Raw genomic sequence first — 22192 nt, forward strand, 5'->3', positions numbered from 1 at the left:
GAATGAGTCCTTATGGTGGTTTCAGTAAAAGTGATGCAGAATCAGATATTTGATGAGGTGATTAAACTCACACTATTCCATTAAGAAAATGCATAATAGCAACTCCCAAATACATGTAGTCTAAACAGTTCTTTTTTATCAATGGGGGCATTCTGATAGAGAATACACAGAAAAAAAAAGTCATAGGGAATTCTAGCTTCCTATGGCCTTCCTGTTGTACTGCAGCCAGTGCCTGTTACTTCATCACAAGTTGCTATGCAGGACCGGTGGTGCTACTGCTTAGATAAAGAGTTACTACACTGCAATGCAGTTCCTTAGTGTCAACGGTGTATGAGAGAGCCCGATTTAACAGGCGGTTGTCAGAAAGGAAGTGTACCTTTCCGGAAATAGTCTGCTTGCCAGCGCAGGAGACAGCTGCTATTACATGCAGCGATCCCCTCCTCAGTATAGGGAGGAGCAATCGTTATGCCATCGCTCTTCCCTTTACTGAATCATTGTTTCCTGGCAGATCGTAATTAGACACCACGATCTGCCACCTTCAAACCGATGATTTTTTTTAATCTGTCAAAAAAGTTGCTTGTTCATTGGGCAATCGGCAGCAGTATTACACTGCCAGATGATTGCCAACTATTGTTACTATGAACGCTCGTTAACGATCTGCCGGAAAAATCTGCAGGTGTAATACACACTTTAGCCTAGAGTCAACAAAAGCGACACTGCAGAGCTGAGCCAGTGCTACGTTTTTGCTCATCTGTGGTAAAAGGGCAGAGTCACAGTGGATTTTGCCATTGGCTCTCATTTTAAAGTGGTTGTCCAAGATTACAAAACATGGGAGACACTAGTTTTACAGATCAGCTCCACCGCAGTACAAGATGCAAACCGGTGGGTGGGTGGGGCAATTATTCTGCAAGAGCGCAGTCATGTTTTTCTGATCCTGTACAATGCCTTTAATAAGAAACTACTGCCTGATCATTTCTCTTGCGATGGCCACTGCAAGGGAAATGGAGTTTTATATGATGGTCATTCAGTGTCTTTGAGAATAAAAGCTGCCCTCTTCTCTGGCTCATCTCCCCATGCTCTACCAAATGCTGTGTAAATGCACAGAAGTGATTGGCTTTTATATTTTCTAAAAATGACACCAAGAAGTTGGCTTCAAGGAGATCAGCCAATTGAGGATTGGTAGTAGGACACACTTAGCGACCAGAAGGCTGCTTGTCCACAATGTACAATGACATAATGTAATGTCACGTTGAAAGAGGCCACTCTGGTATTACAGGCTTAGTTGAAACGACAGACCCCCTGTTAGGTATACAAACACATAATCACTCGATGATTGTGTACGTACAGTGTCTCTACACATACAACTATGATGACAAATAAATGCTGAGCTCTACCTACCTCCTGGGGAGTTATTTTGAGAAGACGTAGAGCAAATGTCATCAGCGGCCGAGCACACAAGGTATAGAGAAAAAAAAAAAAGTGGGGGGCAAAGACAAAGAAAGAGGAATTTGTGATGAGGACAAGAGAGGGCAGGCAGGCAAGGAGAAAGAGAAAAGGAAAAATAAGTTACATAAACGAAAGGCGGAAATCAAGGTTCATACACATCCTCTAGGCACGGAGCATTTTTGGCGCATTCAGTAATAAAGCGAGGAAACCAGGGAAAGCCTTGACCGTCAGGAGCCAAGTAAGGAAAGAGGAAATTTACATGCATTGTTCCTGGGTGTCCAAGAAGTATTGTGTGTGTGTTCTCCATTTTATTCTTTCATATGGTGCCAACATATTCTGCAGCACTGTATAGAGTTTAGTTCTCCATTTTATTTATGGTTAAATAGCGCTAACATTTTCCATAGCACTGTAAAGATATTGTCAGCACTCACCTGTCCCCACTGGGGCTCACAATCTATACGTTTTTGGAGTGTAGGAGGAAACTAGAGTACCCAAAGGAAACCCAAGGCTTTGATTAGATTTAAACCCAAGATCCCAGCTCTGAGAGTGCTAAGCACTCGGTCACCATGCTACAGAACTGACAAAAGTGATATATAAATCATATGGGCAAAGTCCTGTTTCACATGTGGGGATAGGCACGCCCCAGAACACATTTTGGTGCATATAGATCCATTGAACTGTGCCATGAGTAACAGTACTCCTCTCTTGAAATGCATAATCTGCTCTACTGCAATGTGTAAAACATGAAAGAATTTGTCTTTTACCACTATGCAAATACATTTGCAAACTATTTTTAAGGGGTATTCCCATCTTGCTATTTCATCCTCACCTGCAGCCAGCTCTGCTGTTTACTTCCTGGTTTCCGGCTTCTAAGTCTGGGCGGACTTAGGCAGTTTGAGTGAAGGCCGGCCACGCCTCCATATGACATCACACTGAGAACTTAGTCTTTGTGTGCTAGTTCATGTGGATAGTACCAGTCATCAGCCTGCAGTGTCTGCAGAGAGCCGTGATAAGTGAGCTCAGTAGACAGTAACATGTGGCTGTTCTGCAGTCGAATAGTTTTACACAGAACATGTCTAATCTTTTTCAAACCCAATCTGTGTAGCAAAATAATTCACTAATATACTTTAGCCCAAAAGCATCTGTCTTCCCCAGTCCCCTACCAGCACTGTGGCTGAACTGCTTCTGATACAGCACTACTACATCTGTCTTCCCCTCCCCCAATAGCACTGTGGCTGAACTGCTTTATATACAGCTTTTCTACTTCTGTCTTCCCTGAACCGCTTCTTACACAGCTCTACTACGTCTTCCCTGAACCGCTTCTTATACAGCTCTGCTACATCTGTTTTCCCCAGTCCCCTATCAGCACTGTGGCTAAACAGCTTCTGATACAGCTCTGCTACATCTGTCTTCCCTGAACCGCTTCTTATACAGCCCTGCTACATCCGTCTTCCCTACCAGCACTGTGGCTAAACCGCTTTTGATACAGCTCTGCTACATCTGTCTTCCCTGAACCACTTCATATGCAGCTCTGCTACATCTGTTTTCCCCAGTCCCCTATCAGCACTGTGGCTAAACAGCTTCTGATACAGCTCTGCTACATCTGTCTTCCCTGAACTGCTTCTTATACAGCCCTGCTACATCTGTCTTCCCTACCAGCACTGTGGCTAAACCGCTTCTGATACAGCTCTGCTACATCTGTCTTCCCTGAATCGCTTCTGGGGTTCTAAAATGTGTGGGATTTGTATGGGGGGGGGGGGGGGGAAGTTGGGCTGCTGTGTGAGATTGTATGAAAGGGGAATTATGCCGAGGGGGGGAGCTGTGTGTAAGATTGTACGCCGAGACTTCTTTGCATATTAATAAAATGCTGGATTTCTGTGCATCCGATCTTTATAGTACTCTTACCCATAGTAAACTAACGACAATCTCACACAGCAGCCCCCCCCCCCAGTATATAATCTCACACTGCAGCCCCCCCCAGTATATAATCTCACACAGCAGCCCCCCCCCCCCAGTATATAATCTCACACAGCAGCCCCCCCCCCAGTATATAATCTCACACAGCAGCCCCCCCCCCAGTATATAATCTCACACAGCAGCCCCCCCCCCAGTATATAATCTCACACAGCAGCCCCCCCCCCAGTATATAATCTCACACAGCAGCCCCCCCCCCCCCCAGTATATAATCTCACACAGCAGCCCCCCCCCCCCCAGTATATAATCTCACACAGCAGCCCCCCCCAGTATATAATCTCACACAGCAGCCCCCCCAGTATATAATCTCACACAGCAGCCCCCCCCCCCCAGTATATAATCTCACACAGCAGCCCCCCCCCCCAGTATATAATCTCACACAGCAGGCCCCCCCCAGTATATAATCTCACACAGCAGCCCCCCCCCCCAGTATATAATCTCACACAGCAGCCCCCCCCCAGTATATAATCTCACACAGCAGCCCCCTCCCAGTATATAATCTCACACAGCAGCCCCTCCCAGTATATAATCTCACACAGCAGCCCCTCCCAGTATATAATCTCACACAGCAGCCCCTCCCCCAGCATACAGTCCCACACAGAAGCCCTCCCCCCTACATACAATTCTCAGCCCCTCCCCAGTAGTTACACCCACCTCTCCAGCACTGTCAGACTCTCTCTCTCTGTGCTGCAGACCTTCCTACTCTGTAAACATTCAGTGGGTGCCTGTGATAGAGCTCTCCGGCTGCCGACCCACGTGACCTAGGGATGTCATTTGATATTGTGACATCAGAAGGTCCTTACAGAGTCTCAGAAGTCTGCCCTGCAAACAGAGCATGCGCGGCTCTGTTTCAGGCGGCGTGCTCGTTCATGAATGAAATGAGAGGCCGGCCACTGGATGGATGTGGTTCATCTGCGCAGGCGCGGCCCATGGAATCGTCAGGCAGCTGTGGCCGTAACTATGGGAGACCAAAGGACAACAATTGAGGTAGGAGGGAAAGAATTTGATCAAGAAGGGTGGGAATTTGCTTATACAATATATTTACAAAAATGATCACTGGCACCCTATTAACAGATTAAACTGTGATCATTGTGATGGGAATACCCCTTTAATGCCCTTTTTCCTCCACTGATTTCAGGTGACTTTTTGCCTTCCCAATTCAAATACATAGCAGACCCACAGATACCCTACCTCCTGTGCAGCACCTTACTTTTGGAAGAATGTATTATGAGGCTCACCAGTAGTTGTCTTTTTTTGTCATTGATCAAATGCTGAGGGGTCTTATAAGATACAGTGCAGCATGGCCTTCAGCATTACAAGCAGGTCTGATTTCATGTTACATGGCTCGAGAGGGATGTGGAGCGATGGCAAAAGAAGAGGGAGAATACAGAAGAGCAGAACTTATTCAGTCCATGCTTTCACGGCACTGGACAAGGGGGGGATGTCTTACCCAATTTGAGAAGCCAGCCTTCTCGATCAGGATTGAAGAATGTGTGTGTGAGGTCATTCCCATCATCCTCTGGGATCTTAAATGGCTCATTTCTGATACTGTCATACAAGTTCTGTAAAAGGAAAAAAGAACTTGATTAACAGAGGGTTAATCGGAAGGCTGGGAGGTGAGGAGCTTTAAGAAATGTGTAGCAATTTTAAGGCCCCTTCAGGTTAGTTTTACATTTGCAGCTGTGCTTTCGGGCAGGCTGAGAACAACCCGTCGGAGCTCCTCAGATCTGGTATTGTGGGATGTTACCTGAATGCCCACCGGCCTCATTGACTATAATGGGTCACAGCTGAGATCTGGTCTCAAACTGGCAAATATGCCGGGATTCGGACAGACAAAAAACGCTGCATGCAACGGTTTTTGTCAGCCCGGTTGCTGGCATTCTTTGCCCAACAGCTTGCCAGAGAGCACAGCCGCACATGTGAAAGAAGCCTTACATGGGCAGTCTGTGCCAGGGATTGTTCCCTCCGCTCATGCCTGATCATACACATTCGCCGTTTCTTTTTTTTTTTTCCTTTTTTTATTTTAACTCTTTTATTGAGCAAAATCTAAATGTACAGAAACATAGATACATATCAGAGGTGGAGTCAACAGGCCTCCAATGAAGACAGTGAGCTTACAATGAATAAATAGTCTTCGCCGTTTGGGAGGAAGATCGCCATTTTCCTCCTAACAAGCACATACATCAGCACCGCCTCTGCCCAAGGCAATTATTGGGACAAGCGTTCTCGATAACTGCCCAAATAGTCAGCCTGTATAAAAGAGGCCTTTAGTCTGGATATCTTGAAGTTGAGTAAAGATAATAGGGAAGATTTATTAATACTATGTGAAATGTAGACAGCTTCGAACTAGACTAGATGTGCCAAATTTATCGCAGTGGCTCAGGCGTCTTTAGTCACTTGTCTAACCGAAAGGTCTTTACTCACTTCAGTAAATGACATTTATCATGTAGCGAAAGTTAATACAAAGGCACTTACTAATGTACTGTGATTGTCCATATCGCCTCCTTTGCTGGCTGGATTCATTTTTCTAATACATTATACACTGCTCGTTTCCATGGTTATGACCACCCTGCAATCCACCAGTGGTGGTCGTGCTTGCACACCATAGGAAAAAATGCCAGCCACTCTGGCGGCAGGGACCACAGGACCAGAAGAGATTTGAAGAAACCGCAGCGCTCCCAATCTTGAATCCATATCTTGTATTAGCAACGTTTCGACACAAAGGTCTTTTTCAAGCTACAGATCACGCTGACCAGGAACCACAGGACAGCGCATAGGCACATATATGCAGCCTCTTCAGTCCCGGCCACCTTATTTCTGCTCTGCTGCAGTGACTATTACGTCTGGAAACGAGCCGTGTTTTTTTTTTACTTATTAGAACTATGAATCCAGCCAACAAATGGACAATCACAATACATTAATAAGTATTAACTTTCTCTACATGATAAACGCCAGTTTCTGACGTCAGACAACCCCTTTAAATGTAACCTCTTGGGTGGCTTGCTGTAGACCAATTTGGTACATTTTCAGCCACACCTTCTCGTACAGCGAAGTGCAAACTGTCTAAAGCACATGGTAATTGTGGCGGTTGGCATCTGGACCAGAATTCTGTTCCTTAGACTCCTACAGGCTTGCAGTACGAAGATCAGTCGATGGTATTGGTTTGTAAAGGATTATTATTAAGCACTAATTAAAATCTTTCATAATGAGAAATACTTTGAAATTGTGCAAGACAGTCTCTGGCGAGAAGGCAACTTGTGGATGCACGACAGGTTTGCAACGTCAAGCTGCCATATATATAAATATGTGATTGTGGTCAAGTTACCGCGCCCACGACATGACAGTGGGCAGAAATCCAAAACTTCAGCAGAACTACATTCGTATCCACATTTTAGCAGTGCAATGTTCTATGGCATGGCCAGAAGTTGTCGTGCAGTCCAAGCCACAATGTGTTTTTGCTTGTCGCTGGGACTCTTACCCGGAGTAGGTCCTCAGGAAGGTCACCCCCATCATTTATTCCCCTGTTCATAGAGATGAATCTTTCAAAGCCAGGTTTGTCTCGAACATTGGGGTTATGCAGACTAGTGTTCAACATGATGACCGCAAAAGACAAGACATAGCAAGTATCTGTATAAAAAATTATAATAATAAAGTTTAAAAGTAATAAATGGAAATCAGCTTTTAATTAATCATCCCCAGACACATACGTTTATTCTTAGTATCAAACTGTTATGGCACCCAAACATATAGCTGTCGTATGCCGATAGCCATGTGGTTCTCAGGTCCATGGCAAACACAGGTGAAGCACGTAAAACCCTATTATTCACATGTACCATACTTGCAGAGTGGCTAAAATCTGCTAAAAAGTGGTAATCTGCAGCAAATCCATTGTAGGTGGTCACAGAGTTCCCAGTCACAAAAGTAAACTAATGGTCACAACACCACCAACTACATAACCCCTAAAGCCAAACCCAGGTCAGACCAAAACCACAACAATCTAGGTTATCAGACTATCCAAAATAGCAGGCACCTGCCGAACAGTCTTGTCCGAACAGAAGGACTAGTGGACTTTGCTTCGGAGGATTTTATTGTGTAAACCAAAGGCAGGATTACGATACTTCAGGGGATGAAAACTCCATAATAGCTTTCTGTAAGCCATATCCCCACCCTCCAGAAATAGTTAATCTTTTCAGCCCAGGCGATTTTCCGTTTACGTTCTTTCACCCCCTGCCTTCCTAGAGCGCTAACTTTTTTTTATTTTTCTGTTCATATAGCCATATGAGGACTTGTTTTTTGCGGGAAAGGTTGTAATTTCTAATGGCACCATTTTAGTTTTGCATACGATGTAGTGGAAGGTGGTAAAAAAATCAATAGGGTGACCTGTAGTTTTCACTAAGACCATTTAGGCATTTGTATTGTTCAATCTTTTGGGGGAGGTGAAGTAGCTAAAAAAAATTAAAAAAAATAAATTAAAAAAAAAAAAATCGGCTATTTTAATCCCCTCCCCCCCCCACTACAGCGTTCACAGTATAGGATAAATACGTTTATATTTTTATAGTTTGGGCATTTTGGCACACTGTAGTGCAATGATCTTTATTTTTTGATTGCTTATTTTTTATTATGGGGAAAGGGGGGGGGGGGGGGGGGTCAGAATTTTTTTTTTATTATTATTTTTTTTCTTCAAGCCCCCACCCCTTCCCTAGGGAATCTGAACATGCTATCTTTAGATCTCTTCTCCCCAAAACAGAAAAGTGATTTAATACCGTTTATATGGGGAATTTAGTATTTTCATATGGAGCACTGCCACCTGCAGGCGTCCATAAGAACATACCTGTCATAAGTTGGAACCCACTGGAGGCTACATGGTCTATCACCACCAACAGACAGCCTGCCCACTCGGTGCGGGGAAGCAGCTCACACACTGGAGCGCAGAGCTCCTGGGGAATGCCACCTCAGGTGCCGTGATCACAGTTGATCATGGCATCTGAGGGGTTTATAGTCGCTGATCAGCGATAACACTGACAGCAGACATTATCCCTGGGTGTCTGCCGAGTGAAACAGCAGAAACCCATCGGCTATAGTGCCCGCTCCACAGCAGGCGCTATCTTTATTATGTGGCACTATCCACCTTACATGTATGGTGGATTTCATGAAGGGGTTAATGTTTTTTTTTTTCTAATGCTGTTTGTTGAATACTGGACTAAATGAATTATATAGATGCCCCCGGCAACCCAGTATTAATGCTGTTATACCCATAGAGTAGTATTTCACAGTAGTGTTCTAAATCATGTAATAGTGATGAGGACAGACCACTACTTTTTCAGCAGAGGAATTTGAGGTTTTGATTAGGGATCGACAGTTTATCGGTTTTACCGATATTATCGGCCGATATTCAGGATTTTGAACATTATCTGTATTGGCATCTATTTTGCCGATATACCGATAACGTATGGGGAACAAGGATCGCGCTGCTGTCAGCGCTCTCCATGTTCCCTCAGCAGCACAGGGGAGAAAGAAGCAGTGTCTCCCTCCCCCTGTGCTGCTGCTGCCACCAATGAGAGGAGGGAGGACAAGAGGGGAGGGGCTGTGGCCACTGCCACCAATGACGATAACTCTCTCATTAATTTCTATACAGGAGGCGGGGGCTGGCTGCAGAATCACATAGCCGGCTCCCAACCTCTATGAGCGGTAGCTGCGATCTGCAGTATTTAACCCCTCAGGTGCCGCACCGAAGGGGTTAACTGCCGCAGATCACAGCTACCGCTCAGAGTTCGGGAGCCGACTATGTGATTGTGCAGCCAGCTCCCGCCTCCTGTATATGAATGAATGAGAGAGTTACCTTCATTGGTGGCGCAGTGCACCCCCCCCCCCCACACAAGCCCCCCAGTATTAATCATTGGTGGCAGTGGCCACAGAGTCCCCTCTCCACTCCTCCTCAGTGGCAGCTTCTGATCGGAGCCCCAGCAGTGTAAGCCTAGGGCTCCGATCGATTACCATGGCAGCCAGGACGCTATTAAAGCCCTGGCTGCCATAGTCTGCTCCCTTGCTGCTGTGTGCACAGAGCACAGAGCAGCAGGGACAGTGTGAAGTCCTATTCACCCTAATAGAGATCTATCAGGGTGAATAGGACAAGGGTTCTAGTCCCTAAAAAAATAAATAAGTATAAATGAAAAAGAAAGATTTACAAAAAAAAAAAAAAATACACGTTAACACTAAACATATTCATTTTCAGCAGATTTGTGTAGGATTTTAAAAAAAAATTAAAAAAAATGAAAATTCACAGAATATCCGTATAAATTATCGGCCTGAAAGTTCAGATTATTGGTATCGGCTCTAAAAAAAAAATCAATATCGGTTGATCCCTAGTTTTGATTACATTATGGAGACATTGTTTCCTACAGGGGAAAGCAGTGACAAGTCAGGCACCATCTCTGAACAGTATAAGGGTCCATTCACACATCCGTATGTGTTTTGCGGATCCGCAAAACACGGACACCAGCAATGTGCGTTTCGCATTTTGCGGACCGCTCATCGCTGGCACTCTCATAGAAAATGCATTTTCTTGTCCGCAATTGCAAGAATATAACATGTTAAATTTTTTTGTGGAACGGAAGTGCGGGTCCGCAAATGCGGACAGCACATTCCTGCCCCATTGAAAATAAAAGGGTTCACACCTGTTCCGCAAAATTGCGGAACGGATGCGGACCCATTTTGCGGACGTGTGAATGGACCCCAAGATAGAGGAGGTGCTGCTGAGGGCAACTGCATTACATTTTTTCGACCCAAGAAAAACCATGAGCCTGGCTTCCAACGCCCACATGGACTGACTGCCTGCTTAGCTTGTATGAATATAGATACAAAGGTATCAACCAGCTTGCCGATCCTGAATACAGCAGCAAACACTATGAAGCATATTTACTCTGCATTGTCAGGTTTCTAGATTAAGGCCATGAACACTTTCGTAGTCATTAGTCTTATTGATTCAGATGAATTTTGCGCTATAATACATTTAAAATAGTTTTTATTTTAAAAAATCTTGCTTAGGCCTGTTTCACACTGGCGTTAAGGGAACAGCCTGCCGGTTCTGTAATGCAAGTGAAAGAATCATGCCACCTGCAGTCTGCCAAGTCGTTCGCCAATCTTCAGGTTGCTGGTTTATTTCAGGCCAGGGAAAGGACAGGATCTTGTGCCTCACTGCAGCTAATGACTTGCCTCCGCGGTGACATGTCTCCAAGCAGCACATGTGCCACTGAGACAAGTCACCACTGAGGCCAGCTATTGGCGTGACCCCTTCTGGAAGTGAATAAGCAGGGATCTGGAAGAACACCAAATGGAGTGGCAGGGAACAGGCAAGCATGATTCTGCCATTAGGTACCACATGCTATGTGGGCTAATCAAAAAGAGGCAAAATCTATTTGTGTGTGAGCAACTATATCGAGAAGGTCTACTAATGCTCATTTTACTTTTTTCGTTAGAAATATTACAATTTCCATACCTGTGGACTGAAACACACCCGGATTACACATACAATATCTTTGCGCAAAAGCCTCCATCATGCGGTCAATCTTCTGAGCTTCACCTGGCAGACGAAAACTCCATAGAAACTGCCTAAACATGTGAAAAATGCTAAATTAGATTGTGCCAAATGTTTCTGTTGATTAGATAAAAATATAAAATACTATACAATAAGGATTAGCCTTGTCTCACCACAGAAATATGGAACATGGTTCAAAAGAACACCGTTCACTTTTAATGGACTCTTATGTACTGCAAATTGTAGTTTTTAAGATGTCATCTAGTATCAAAAATACCAAATATAAACTTTTGTAATTTTCGCAAAAGAAGAATCAGACTCAAGAAATAAGAAAATCAGCAACTGAAAACCTAAAAACTACCAGTTGTAACAATAAAATCCATCACAAGAACCTCGGCACTTCAATAATAATTCTTTGAACAATGAAGTTTCACAGAACACTTCTGCATCTAGAAATGCTTTTAGAGAAGAATACCTCCGCACTGAGGACCCCAATGAAGCATGCCATAACTTTCAGAAATCTATGGGCACTGGGAGCTCCATACAACCTGGTCATGTGATCTCACGTCTGACTCTACGCGGTAATGTGTAAGCAGGATCTCTTGTGACTGACTTCCTGTGAACTACAGGATCACCACCAATGAAATCCCTCCTGGCAGCTTTCAGGCCCCTCTCCACCCTCCTTGTTCCTGTGTTGTAGATATATCTCCCCTATCTAAAGGCCCAGGAGTGCGGATATATAGTAGGTAGGTGTATACAAACAGCTGCATTTATATAAACCTCCTGACTCCCATTTCCTGTACTATCTGTGTGTACTGACTCTCCAGTGTAGTTCTAGGGGATGTAGCTTCACATTGGTCTCCCTGATCCCAGCATGTAAGAGCTGACAGGGGATAGAAATGACAGGGCAGAAAGGCTCAGGCTGCATCTCTTAGGAAAACTGCAGTGTGAGGGACAACCGCTCTGTCATTCATTTGTCATGGCTGCCATTACAAAGAGCAGTGCAGTGCGTTGAGACTCCGCCCAGTCTCTGCAAAGCCAGGCATGATGGGAAATGTAGGATTCATTAGGAAAAAACATATCTGAATGAACCAGTGCTTCATTAAAAAGGGGTATTCCGGTTTTGAAAAATGATCGCCTATCCTGCTGAGACTACCACTGATCATGAGGATGAGGACCTCATATCCCTCCCCTCTGAAATGAACAGAGCAGCAGGTCAGGCATGAGAACTACAGCTTGAATCATCTCTATGGGTGTTCTGGAAATAGGCGAGTGCTGTACCCTGCTGTCTCTGGCAGAGATGATTAGAGCAGCAGTGATTGGTGAAAGTCCCAGCAGTAGGACCCCTACTGATCTAATAGTTATCCCCTGTACTGTGGATAGGGAATAACATCCGATAACCGGAATACCCTTTATAAGGGGTTTTCCTGGACCAACATAGTGATAGGTCATCAATATGAGACCAGTGGGGGTCCAACACCCATATTAGACCAGCTGTTTGTGGCCTCTGCAGGTTCTGGAAGTAGGCAGTGCATGGAGCCAGAACACGGCTTTGTACACTGTAGTGGCTGTTCTCGTGTACTGAGAAATCAAGTGAATGGGAGCTGAGCTGCAGTACTCCAAGGATGGCCACTACACAGTGTAGGGGAGGAGGTCCAGCTCAGTACACCTTTATTTCCAGAACCACACTTACAGCTACCAGCTGAGTGGTGGAGGTGCTAATCTCAGACCCCCACCTATCCGATATGGATTACCTTTCCAGCAATGTTTGGACATAGAATACTAACTCATCAGCGACAGCCTAGCAGTGTAATCTGTCTGATCCCAGCTCAGTTTTACCCATACTTTTTAAACCCTTTTATTTTGAGCAGCTGTGTCATATGGTGCCTTCATATGAGCCAGATTTTGTGGCAGAAAATTCCGCGACTAAAAATCAGTTCCATTCAACTGAAGGGGGCAGCAAGCACATGCAGTTCTTTAAGCTCTATTAAGGTGAATGGAACTGATTTTCAGTCACAGAATTTTCTGCCACATGTCAAGGGACCCTAATTTGGTGCCTGCTTTCTTGTGTGGCTCACTTCCTCGATTCCCTCCGTGCAGCTCTCAGACACCTCCCCTCCCCACCCAGTTTCACCTTACTTGATCCTCTGTACTTCCCTCCATGCATAAAATGCTGCTGAAGATATCATTTCTGCCTTAGCGAATACCAAGAGATCAGTAATACAGCAGTGAGGACACACAGGAATACACAGAGACTGGAGGGAGATTTAGGGGACAGATGTACTGTGTCACCGATTACTGTATAGTCAATGGGTCCATTCACACGTCTACAAGTGTTTTGGAGGTCCGCAAATTGCGGATCTGCAAAACACAGACACTGACCATGTGCGTTCTGCATTTTGTGGACCGCACATGGCCGACACTTTAAATAGAAATGTCTTTTCTTGTCCGTGTCTGCAGACAAGAATAGGACATGTTCTATTTTGATGCGGAACGGGAGCGCGGATGCAAAAAGCACACTGTGTGCTGTCCGGATCTTTTCCGGACGTGTGAATGGACCCTTAGTGTGATAAAAGTCCACCACTTCTGTATCGGCAAAGCCAGGCATGATGCAATAGGTAGGCTACATTAGGGGAACTGTATCAGACAGGAAGAAGACAAAGGTGGCCGACAAGCCATAGATGGCACATCACTGACAACACGTAAATACAAGGCATATACAAGAGCCGCTACGTTAATCTTTAATTATGGCATATGCTGCTCTAAATAGGAAAAATAAACTATTGTGCATGAGGCCTTAAATAAATGAAGATTTCAGTTCTCTAGGCCATGGACAGCTTTGAATGCATGTTTTTTATTACTGCATTGTACTTATTTTCAGCTTAAACATTTTAAAAGGTCTTTATTTAAGAAACTCAACTGTTTGTCCTCTGCAGCCTGCACCATTTCACATACCAGAATGCTCTCTTTCACAGTGAAATCTAGCCCTTAAAGGGGTGTTCCAGGACTCTACTATTGATGGTCTACACTCAGGATAGGCCATCAATATCAGATCGTCGGGGGTCTGACAGTGCATACCCGCTACCAGTTGTTCTGTAGTAGCTGGATGGGTTACTGCAGCTCCTCTGATGTTTTCACCGTAAAGGAGAAAAGCGTCTGATGCTGATCGGCACCCGATCCTCCAAAGTAGTGCTGCACTCTACTTGAAAAAGGCCGGGAGGGGTCGAAAGGAGTCCTGAAGATTGTAAATGCATATAAAAAAAAAATAATAATCTACTTTTTGGTTTCTGGGGACTTAATATTTGTGTGAAGGAGAAAAAACACCCTGCAAAGTATGTGAAAAGGTGTTGGCTGTAGAAGAATTGTTGAAAATTGCTAATAACGATCATTTGGAGTATAGAATTTTAGCACAAAATACATACATTTAGGCTCCATTTACACATCCGTATGTGTTTTGCGATTCCGCAAAAAACAGACACCAGCAATGTGCGTTTCGCATTTTGCGGACTGCACATCGTCGGCACTATAATAGAAAATGTCTAATCTTGTCCGCAATTGCAGACAAGAATAAAACAGGTTTTATTTTATTTTTTCGGGAAAGGAATTGCAGACCCGGAAGTGGGGATCCGCATTTCCGGATCCGGACAGCACATTGTGTGGCCCCATAGAAATGAATAGGTCCGCAATTCCGTTACGCAAAATGCAGACGTGTGAATGGAGCCTTAAGGTGACAGAGCATCAGAATCAGAACTAAAAATAAATCTACTATTAGAATGTGCTTGCAAGGTAGAAGCACAAACCCACAACCATGTAGAGAGTCTGCTACTCGTGAAAGAGGAAACCAATACGTGAATGGCAGTTTTACAGCAAGCCTCCACATCTAGGGTTAGATCAGTCATTTCAGACGGCCGGCCGAGCTGCTAGATCACCATGGCTAGGTTTACAGCTTCCTGGAGGAGACTTTTGCTTATTCTGTGGTGGACATGGCCACTTCCTCTTTTACAGAAACCTTCCTGTTTCTTTGCAGACCTGTGGTTCCACAGCAATATCTGTACATGATCTCTGACGTGACTGACCTGAGAGCTTGAACAAGGTTCAAATCTGTAAACTCATGGAGATCCACAAAGCTATGAAGAACAGAAATATTCAAATCCTCCCTGTAAAAAGTAAAGAAAAAGTTTGTGAGAGTTGTTAATAGATGCAAAGCAACCCGAAAAAGTGTGGGCCTTTGCTTTTCTTTTAACCGTTGAAGTAATGGTAATTAAAAGGGGTTTCTAGGCCTTAAATATTGATCGGTGAGGGGCCCTGCTGATCAGCTGTCAGCTGTGCTTTGGCACTCGGGCAAACACTGTGTGTGTTCCTCGGCAGGAGACCCATTTAAGTGAATGGGGTTCAGCTGCACTACCAAGCAAAGCCACTATACAATGTACAACACTGCTCTGCAATGCTGACACAGCTGATGTGCCACGAGTCGGACCCCCACTAATCATATAGGTGACCTATCCTAAGTTATGTAAAGGAACTGTCCCATCTGGGACACCTATGGCAGATCGATAACATACGCCATAAATGTCAGATCTCAGAGGTGGGACCCGCACCCATCTCAAGAATGGGGCTCCAGAGAGAATGGAGACCACATAGTGTATGCGCAGCCTACTCTCCATTCACTGCTGTGTGACTTCCGTAGATAGCCAGACAAGCGCGCTCCTACTTATATGCCATAAATGTGCCAATGAGCATACCCCTTTAACTCCCAGAAACTCTATAATAGTGATTGCTCAGACTAAGATTACGACAACATATTTCAACTTTGCGGTTCACATTGCTTGACAATTACTGTGAAAACTAAGACCTTTCTTCAGCATGCTATGTAAGCAGACCTTCCCTGACCATACTAAACTATAGGGATCAGACTTGTTGCCTTTAGCAGATGACGTACATGTAACGCTGCTTAAGGCACCACGGCTCAACTAACTGCAAGAATCAGACACTGTAATGACAAGTACTAGTATTTTCCAACCAGGGTTCCAAATAGGGTCCCTTCAGCTCTAATCAGGGGTTCCCCAGAATATAGTCACGATAGGGAAGGCACCCAGTGCCAGCCTGCTTATAGGGGTTGGCCACCTTATTCTCTACATATGTGCTGGAAATGGCATGGCACATAATGGCAGCTAGGGATCAACTGGTATTAAACAATTGTCGCTGATGTCTGATGGTTTAGTGACTAATATACAGTCCGGCACTCCAGTCCCAAAACAGCTGCTGATGGAGGGTCACGGGATAAGTCCCACTGATTAACCGTGCACACAGCAATAGAAACGTGAACATGCACAGTGCAGGGGAAGTCAATGGAGGCTGCTGATGGATTGATCACATGACCCCCCCCATCAGCTGCCTTTGAGTGCTGTTCCCAGTGCATCTGTAGGATTAAAGGTATAGTGGCCAACCCTTTTAACATGTGTACCTAGAATTACAGAAAGCTTTACCTGACTACACCAAGTTTCTCTGAGGTGGGAACAGCATTAGGAGACCCCCAGGAGTGGAATCACTTCAGCAGTAATAAGGCTAGGAGGGAGAATGTCCCTTTGCATTGGTCATTATGCTGGCGGTCTGACCACCATCTATACCATCTCTCTATAAATCCACTTTATATTTAAAGAATTTTCACTCAAGAATCCAGATGGTGAACACTGTCTTTGTTAGACTAATTTCCATAGAGCTCAGGTTTACCTCTCTCCTAAGTAGTCCCCGATGGCGGTCTTATTCAGCCCTTCCCCTTTGTACAAGAAGCGTGCTATGTCTTCTGCAGTGTTTCTCAGCAACTCATTCTCCTGGAGATAGAGGATGCCCTAAAAGCAGGAACCGAATGTCATAAAATTAACCAACAGTATAAAATACATCATGTTCTAACTAAATTACAAAACACAGACGAGAACCATCATAAGGAGTCACTGAAGACGCAGGTAGTCGCTGTAGTAAAGCATCTTAAACCTTCATCTACCCAAGTGCAGGTGACAAAGCTAGCCACAGCTTAACCCCCTGGACATTAGGCGCTCCTTAGAGGTTATCCAAAGCCAGATAACAAGCCCTTCCGGTAACGGAAGACAAGTCAAGTTTGATGACAGCAATACATTTCTAGCAGAATTTGTTCCATGGTATCGCCACAAGGGGTTAGCACAATATAGCAAGTTTCATATCAAACATGGCGTTCTGTTCTTGAATATTTTACACCAAAGTCAAAACTCCATAAGCCATTTTTTTTTTAGTAGCCATGAAATAAAACCTTTAAAGTGGTTTTCTAAGATTTCTATAGCAATGACCTATGGATAGGTCATTAGTATCGGATCCGTTGGGGTCCAACACCCAGGACCCCCGCCAATCAGCGGTTTGAGAAGGCAGAGGCACTTGCAGTATGCCACGGCCTTCTCTCAGTTATCCCTGGGCCGAGTGATGAACGTGTCATGTGGCCTAGGCACAGCTCCGTCCCATAGAAGTGAATGGGGCTGAGCTGTCAGACCAAGCATAGCCGCTATACAATACATCAAAAAGCGCATCGGCGGGGTCCTATGTGTTGGACACCCACGGATCACATACTGATGGCCTATCCAGAGGCTAGGCCATCAATATAAGAATCTCGGAAAACCCTTTTAAGAGCATGTCTACACAGGACAGGACACTGGATATGCGTGCGGCTTCTTCAGTACCAGCTACATGGATGAGACTTTAAGAAACCGAACTCACACTGTAAAACAAATCCACAGTATAAGCTGACCTGTCGTGCGGATATTACATTCCTGCTGCAGATTTCACCCTTTGAAACAGAGGGTGAAATGCACTACAAATATTCAGCAAATTCCGCATTCCGGGGATTCACTGGAGATTTTCGCCTATGGCTCAGGTGTAGGTGTGGTCTGCCCAATTCCCAGAAGTCCTGCTCCAGAACTGAAACAGTGTTGTAGTATCCCAAATGCTAAATCAGATGACAGAGCATGACCACAAGAGGCCCTTAATACATTATTTTTTACCTTTTTAGGATCCATATTAAACTTCTTTCTGCCCATCCCGATCTTCCGGTTTCTTTGTAACGTTTTGCTGTGGGGGGAAAAAAAAACCATAAGGAAACAACGTTAACCAGAATGACCAAAGTAAGGCAGATAAGAACAAGTAGACGTTACAGTACACTGCCGTCACTTACAGGATCCCAATGTAACAAAAGTGCGATCGAGTTGCACCAACAAGCAAAGCGGTCGGCTTTAGTAATATTTGCTCCAGCGAGGCTTCAGTCTAATAACAGCACTGCGTTATGTGCGTGTCCAGGACATAAGCAAGGCATTCAGAATGGTGTACCAATCCCCCGACGCTCCCGTGGGGGTCGCTCCTTCCTGGTCCCCCTCTACACAGACCTCTGATCTGTTCAGCCATTCATTGGCTGCAGCAGTCACACGTGTCAAAGTGACATTACTGCGCTGAAGCGCAACAAACAGTGAAGAACACTGGAGCAGCAGGAGTTAAAGAGGACCTGTAACCTCTCCTTAAATGTCCGTTTTAGTAACTACTGGCACCCCTCTTGTGATAACATTCCTGTAGTACTAGCCTTATAAACAAACCCAACTAGTAACACCCATCTGGACCTTCATTGCAAACGGTTATTCATAGGAATAAAGGAATAACAAAACACAGAGTCCTAAGAACAGATGCAGATCCAGAATGGTTATTACATGGGGAATACAACTAGTTACTAAAACCGACCTGTCAGGAGAGGCGACAGCTCCTCTAACAGGCAAGTAATGGTTCTTTTATTGTTTTACACAATTTCCTCCTTAGCCCGTTTTTCATCCTTTAACATGGATATGTGTCACCGACATGGTGATGTGCGCGGGTATGGAACGTCACCACAGATGCCAATCACTGTCCTCAGAGTTAGACAATGTGATTGGCTGCAGTGGTCACATGCCCTTAATGCAGGATGACCGCGATTTCAAGAGATGCTGTTGTATCTCTGCCTATAGTAAGGGCACCTGTCACCACTACACATGGTAAAACTACAATTTTGGAGAATATGTTGCTCCTTGGCTATTCATCCTAGAAAATGAATTATTGACAACTGTATGTCCTGACACACATGTCCAATCAGAACTGACAGTGTTGGACTGTATAAGGACACATGTTAAGACCAATTTGTCTCTACAGAATTTCTGGGAGAAATAACAGAAGAACAGACCAATGGAAAGCTCCAAGATGCTCCAGAACATTGGTATTACTTGAGACATGTCAGAGCCGACAGCCCCTCCACATGGGAAAACCCCGTACAACGCAGTCTTTATTGGTCACTAGAAAAACGCATTTATTTAGTAAAGTGATTCACAGGAAGGCGACAGTGATAAAAACTTTCCGGACAGTGGCCTTGGGGCGGAAACTGTCAATAGCTGTTAGGACTGTGGTCATGGCGTTTCTCTGAACCCACCCTGAAGGTAAGTACCAGGATGTATTAGGCCTCAGGGCCAGCTCTGCAGTCAGAAGGATTCGTCCACCATCTACTACAGTGAAAACAGGGTCTGCCATTTGAGTTCAGCGATAGTCGTCCAATAAATACTCTGGGGGACATTTACTAATGGTTTTACTCCATTATTGTGGCATAATAAAAAAAGTCACAAAATATAGCACCCCGAGGTCGCGGTACTTTCTATAATTTTTTTTAAAGAGAAAAAAAAAAAAACACTCCTCTTAGCACTTTTGGGGAGTATTTTTAGCCGAAGGAGAGTACGAAAGTTGCAGTAATTCAGATACATGATGCGTAGGCCCACACTTGTTCACATCTGTTTGCAGATTTTGTCAAAAAGACCGGACAAAAAAAGCCCTGGATGCAGCACTTTTGCCCAGTAAAAAGACAATCTTTTTATGAGAAAAAATAAAACGGACTCCATCATTGTCAGAGAAGTCTGTTCAGCTCTGTTCCGGTCAGGCTGGGTCCACATCACGTTTGTCATATGTACACAGAAACATACAACAAAACGTATACGTTAATGGATGCCTCAGACAGATCCCATACTGTGGCATCCGTCACCAGAGTTCCAATGTAGAAAAAAATTATATTGATTAACCCTTATACCTATCTCAATAACCCATTTAATTATAGGGCAGGAGAACGGAAAGAACGGAGAAGGCATATAACTGAGCTGAACGGAGCCTAAGAACCCCATAGACTATAATGGGGTCCGTTATGTTTCCGCTCAGCTGTGCATGCAGGACTCCGCTTCAAAATCATCTTCTGAGCAGAAACATAACGGACCCCATTATCGTCTATGGTGTCCTAAGGGCTCCATTTGGCTCAGTTATGTGCCTTCTCCATCCTTTCCATTCTCCTGCTCCTAAACGGAGCAGGAGAACGGAAGGGCTGAACGGTGATGTGAACGAAGCCTTAGGCTTCAGGCACATGGTCATATTTATCAACAAAGTGCATTTTCTGCTGGCCCAGTTATTCCTATGGTGCCATGCACACATCCGTATTTTTCATGGATCTACGTGGCTGTCCATGCTGCTTACAAGAACAGTCCTTTCTATCAATTGGAGTGAGAAAAATATGGAGTGTAGAGTCGTTATTTGCAGACCAAAATACTAACACGGCGGTGTGCATGAGGCCTCGCCAAAACCAAGCTGAAGTCCGCATTTACTTTAACTCACACGTTTAGCAGCACGCAATGGCCCATGGACATGCTGCACGTGAGACTACACAGCCTTACCTTCCTTCATTGGCCTCCAGGCCTTCCACCTCATTCATAGCATCACTCAGCTCATCACGCAGCCTCTGGATCTCTTCCAGCAGTTCCTGTTTCCTGCGACGGATGTTCTCGAGCTCAATACGCTCTTCTGGAGTCAGGTCAGCGGGAACTAAAGAGGAAGCAACAAGATAAACATTCTCAGGATCTATTGTGCATAGCAGCGACGTGTTTTATGTTGGGGGGGGGGAATAAAAGAAAAGAAATAAAATCACTGTAAATTTGAAGCCAAAAAGTTTAGCTTTGACCGGCAAAGGACATGTTCACACAGAAGGATCTTGTCACGCATTCCACCTCCTATTGAAATCTGTGCCACTTCAAGAAAGGTTATGTCCCTTCTTGATGAGGTTTCTACATGGTAACTACAGCGGGCGTCTGCAAGCAAATTTACCCCACTGGATTGGCCAAATTCAAACTACAAACCTGCGGCAGAAATCTGAGGGTCAGCCCTAGACATCTGCACCGGATTCCGTGGAGAAAACAGGTAAATTTTTTCTGACATGTATTATAAATGATTAGAACATGCCAGGTATCCATGCAGCCAGTCACTGGCCTCAACAGTATACAGCACACAACTGTTGAGGCCATTGACTGACTGCAGCAGTGACCTGGTGTGCCCAGGATGATACTGCTGCGTCCAAGAACGCAAACACCGGCGGGAAGGACAGGGGAGCAAAATGACTTCTTTTGAAATTTTACCACAATTACTGTTTCATCTGACTTGGAGGTCTGTCACATCCAAATCGGTTTCAAAGTAAGCATACCAGCATGTAGAGTAGGTGCCCTGAAAGAGAACGATATCTCTCTTGTGAAAACCCGGTGCCCTAATCCTTTTAAATGTTACGCATCCAGTGTGGTGCGCCATAGCTCTCACCATAACGCCGCCCACCCCCTCCTTTCACTGGCAGTCTCTGAGATTTCAGTACTAAAAATCTTATTTGTATAAAAAAATATTTCTCAGGATTAGAGGACCAGATTTTCACAACAAAGGCACGGTTATGTTTTGGGGTTCCTAGGCTATGCATAAAGGGGTTTTCCCGAGACGTTAATACTGATGACCGCTATCCGCTGGTAAGGGCATCAGTATCAAATTGGTGGGGGTCCAACGCTTGGGATCCAAACCGATCACCTGTTCGAAAAGGTAGCAGCACTTGCAGTAGAGCCACAGCCCACAGGAGTGGATGGGGCTGAGCACAATACAAAGCATGGCCGCTATATAATGTACAGCGTTGCGCTGCGAGAAGGGCACGCCACTCACAGGAGCACCACTGCCTTCTCAAACAGGGGATCCTGGGTGTCGGACACCCACCTATCAGATACTGGTGACCTACACAGAGGATAGATCATCAGTATTAACAAAACGGATTTTGGACATAATAGATTGCCTTTCGGTTTCACGCCCAATCTTTGAGAGAAGGCACTGCAGTAGAGGAGTTGTAGCAGCAGAAAAACTAAAATGGCG

General features: G+C 44.8%; 1 protein-coding gene across 1 annotated transcript in view; it reads right to left on the minus strand.

Moving 5' to 3' along the window:
* Positions 1-22192, minus strand: part of CYTH2 (cytohesin 2) — a 36743-nt gene that overhangs the window by 4955 nt on the left and 9596 nt on the right. Inside the window, exons 2-8 of the mRNA XM_040434969.1 lie at positions 20695-20842; positions 17980-18046; positions 16685-16803; positions 15031-15111; positions 10916-11028; positions 6899-7047; positions 4871-4982 (exon numbers count right to left, since the gene is read on the minus strand). Of these exons, the coding sequence (XP_040290903.1) occupies positions 4871-4982; positions 6899-7047; positions 10916-11028; positions 15031-15111; positions 16685-16803; positions 17980-18046; positions 20695-20842 (789 nt within the window). The remainder of the gene's footprint in view (positions 1-4870; positions 4983-6898; positions 7048-10915; positions 11029-15030; positions 15112-16684; positions 16804-17979; positions 18047-20694; positions 20843-22192) is intronic.

The sequence above is a fragment of the Bufo bufo genome, chromosome 1 (assembly GCF_905171765.1).
Source record: "Bufo bufo chromosome 1, aBufBuf1.1, whole genome shotgun sequence".
NCBI classification, from domain to species: Eukaryota; Metazoa; Chordata; class Amphibia; order Anura; family Bufonidae; genus Bufo; species Bufo bufo.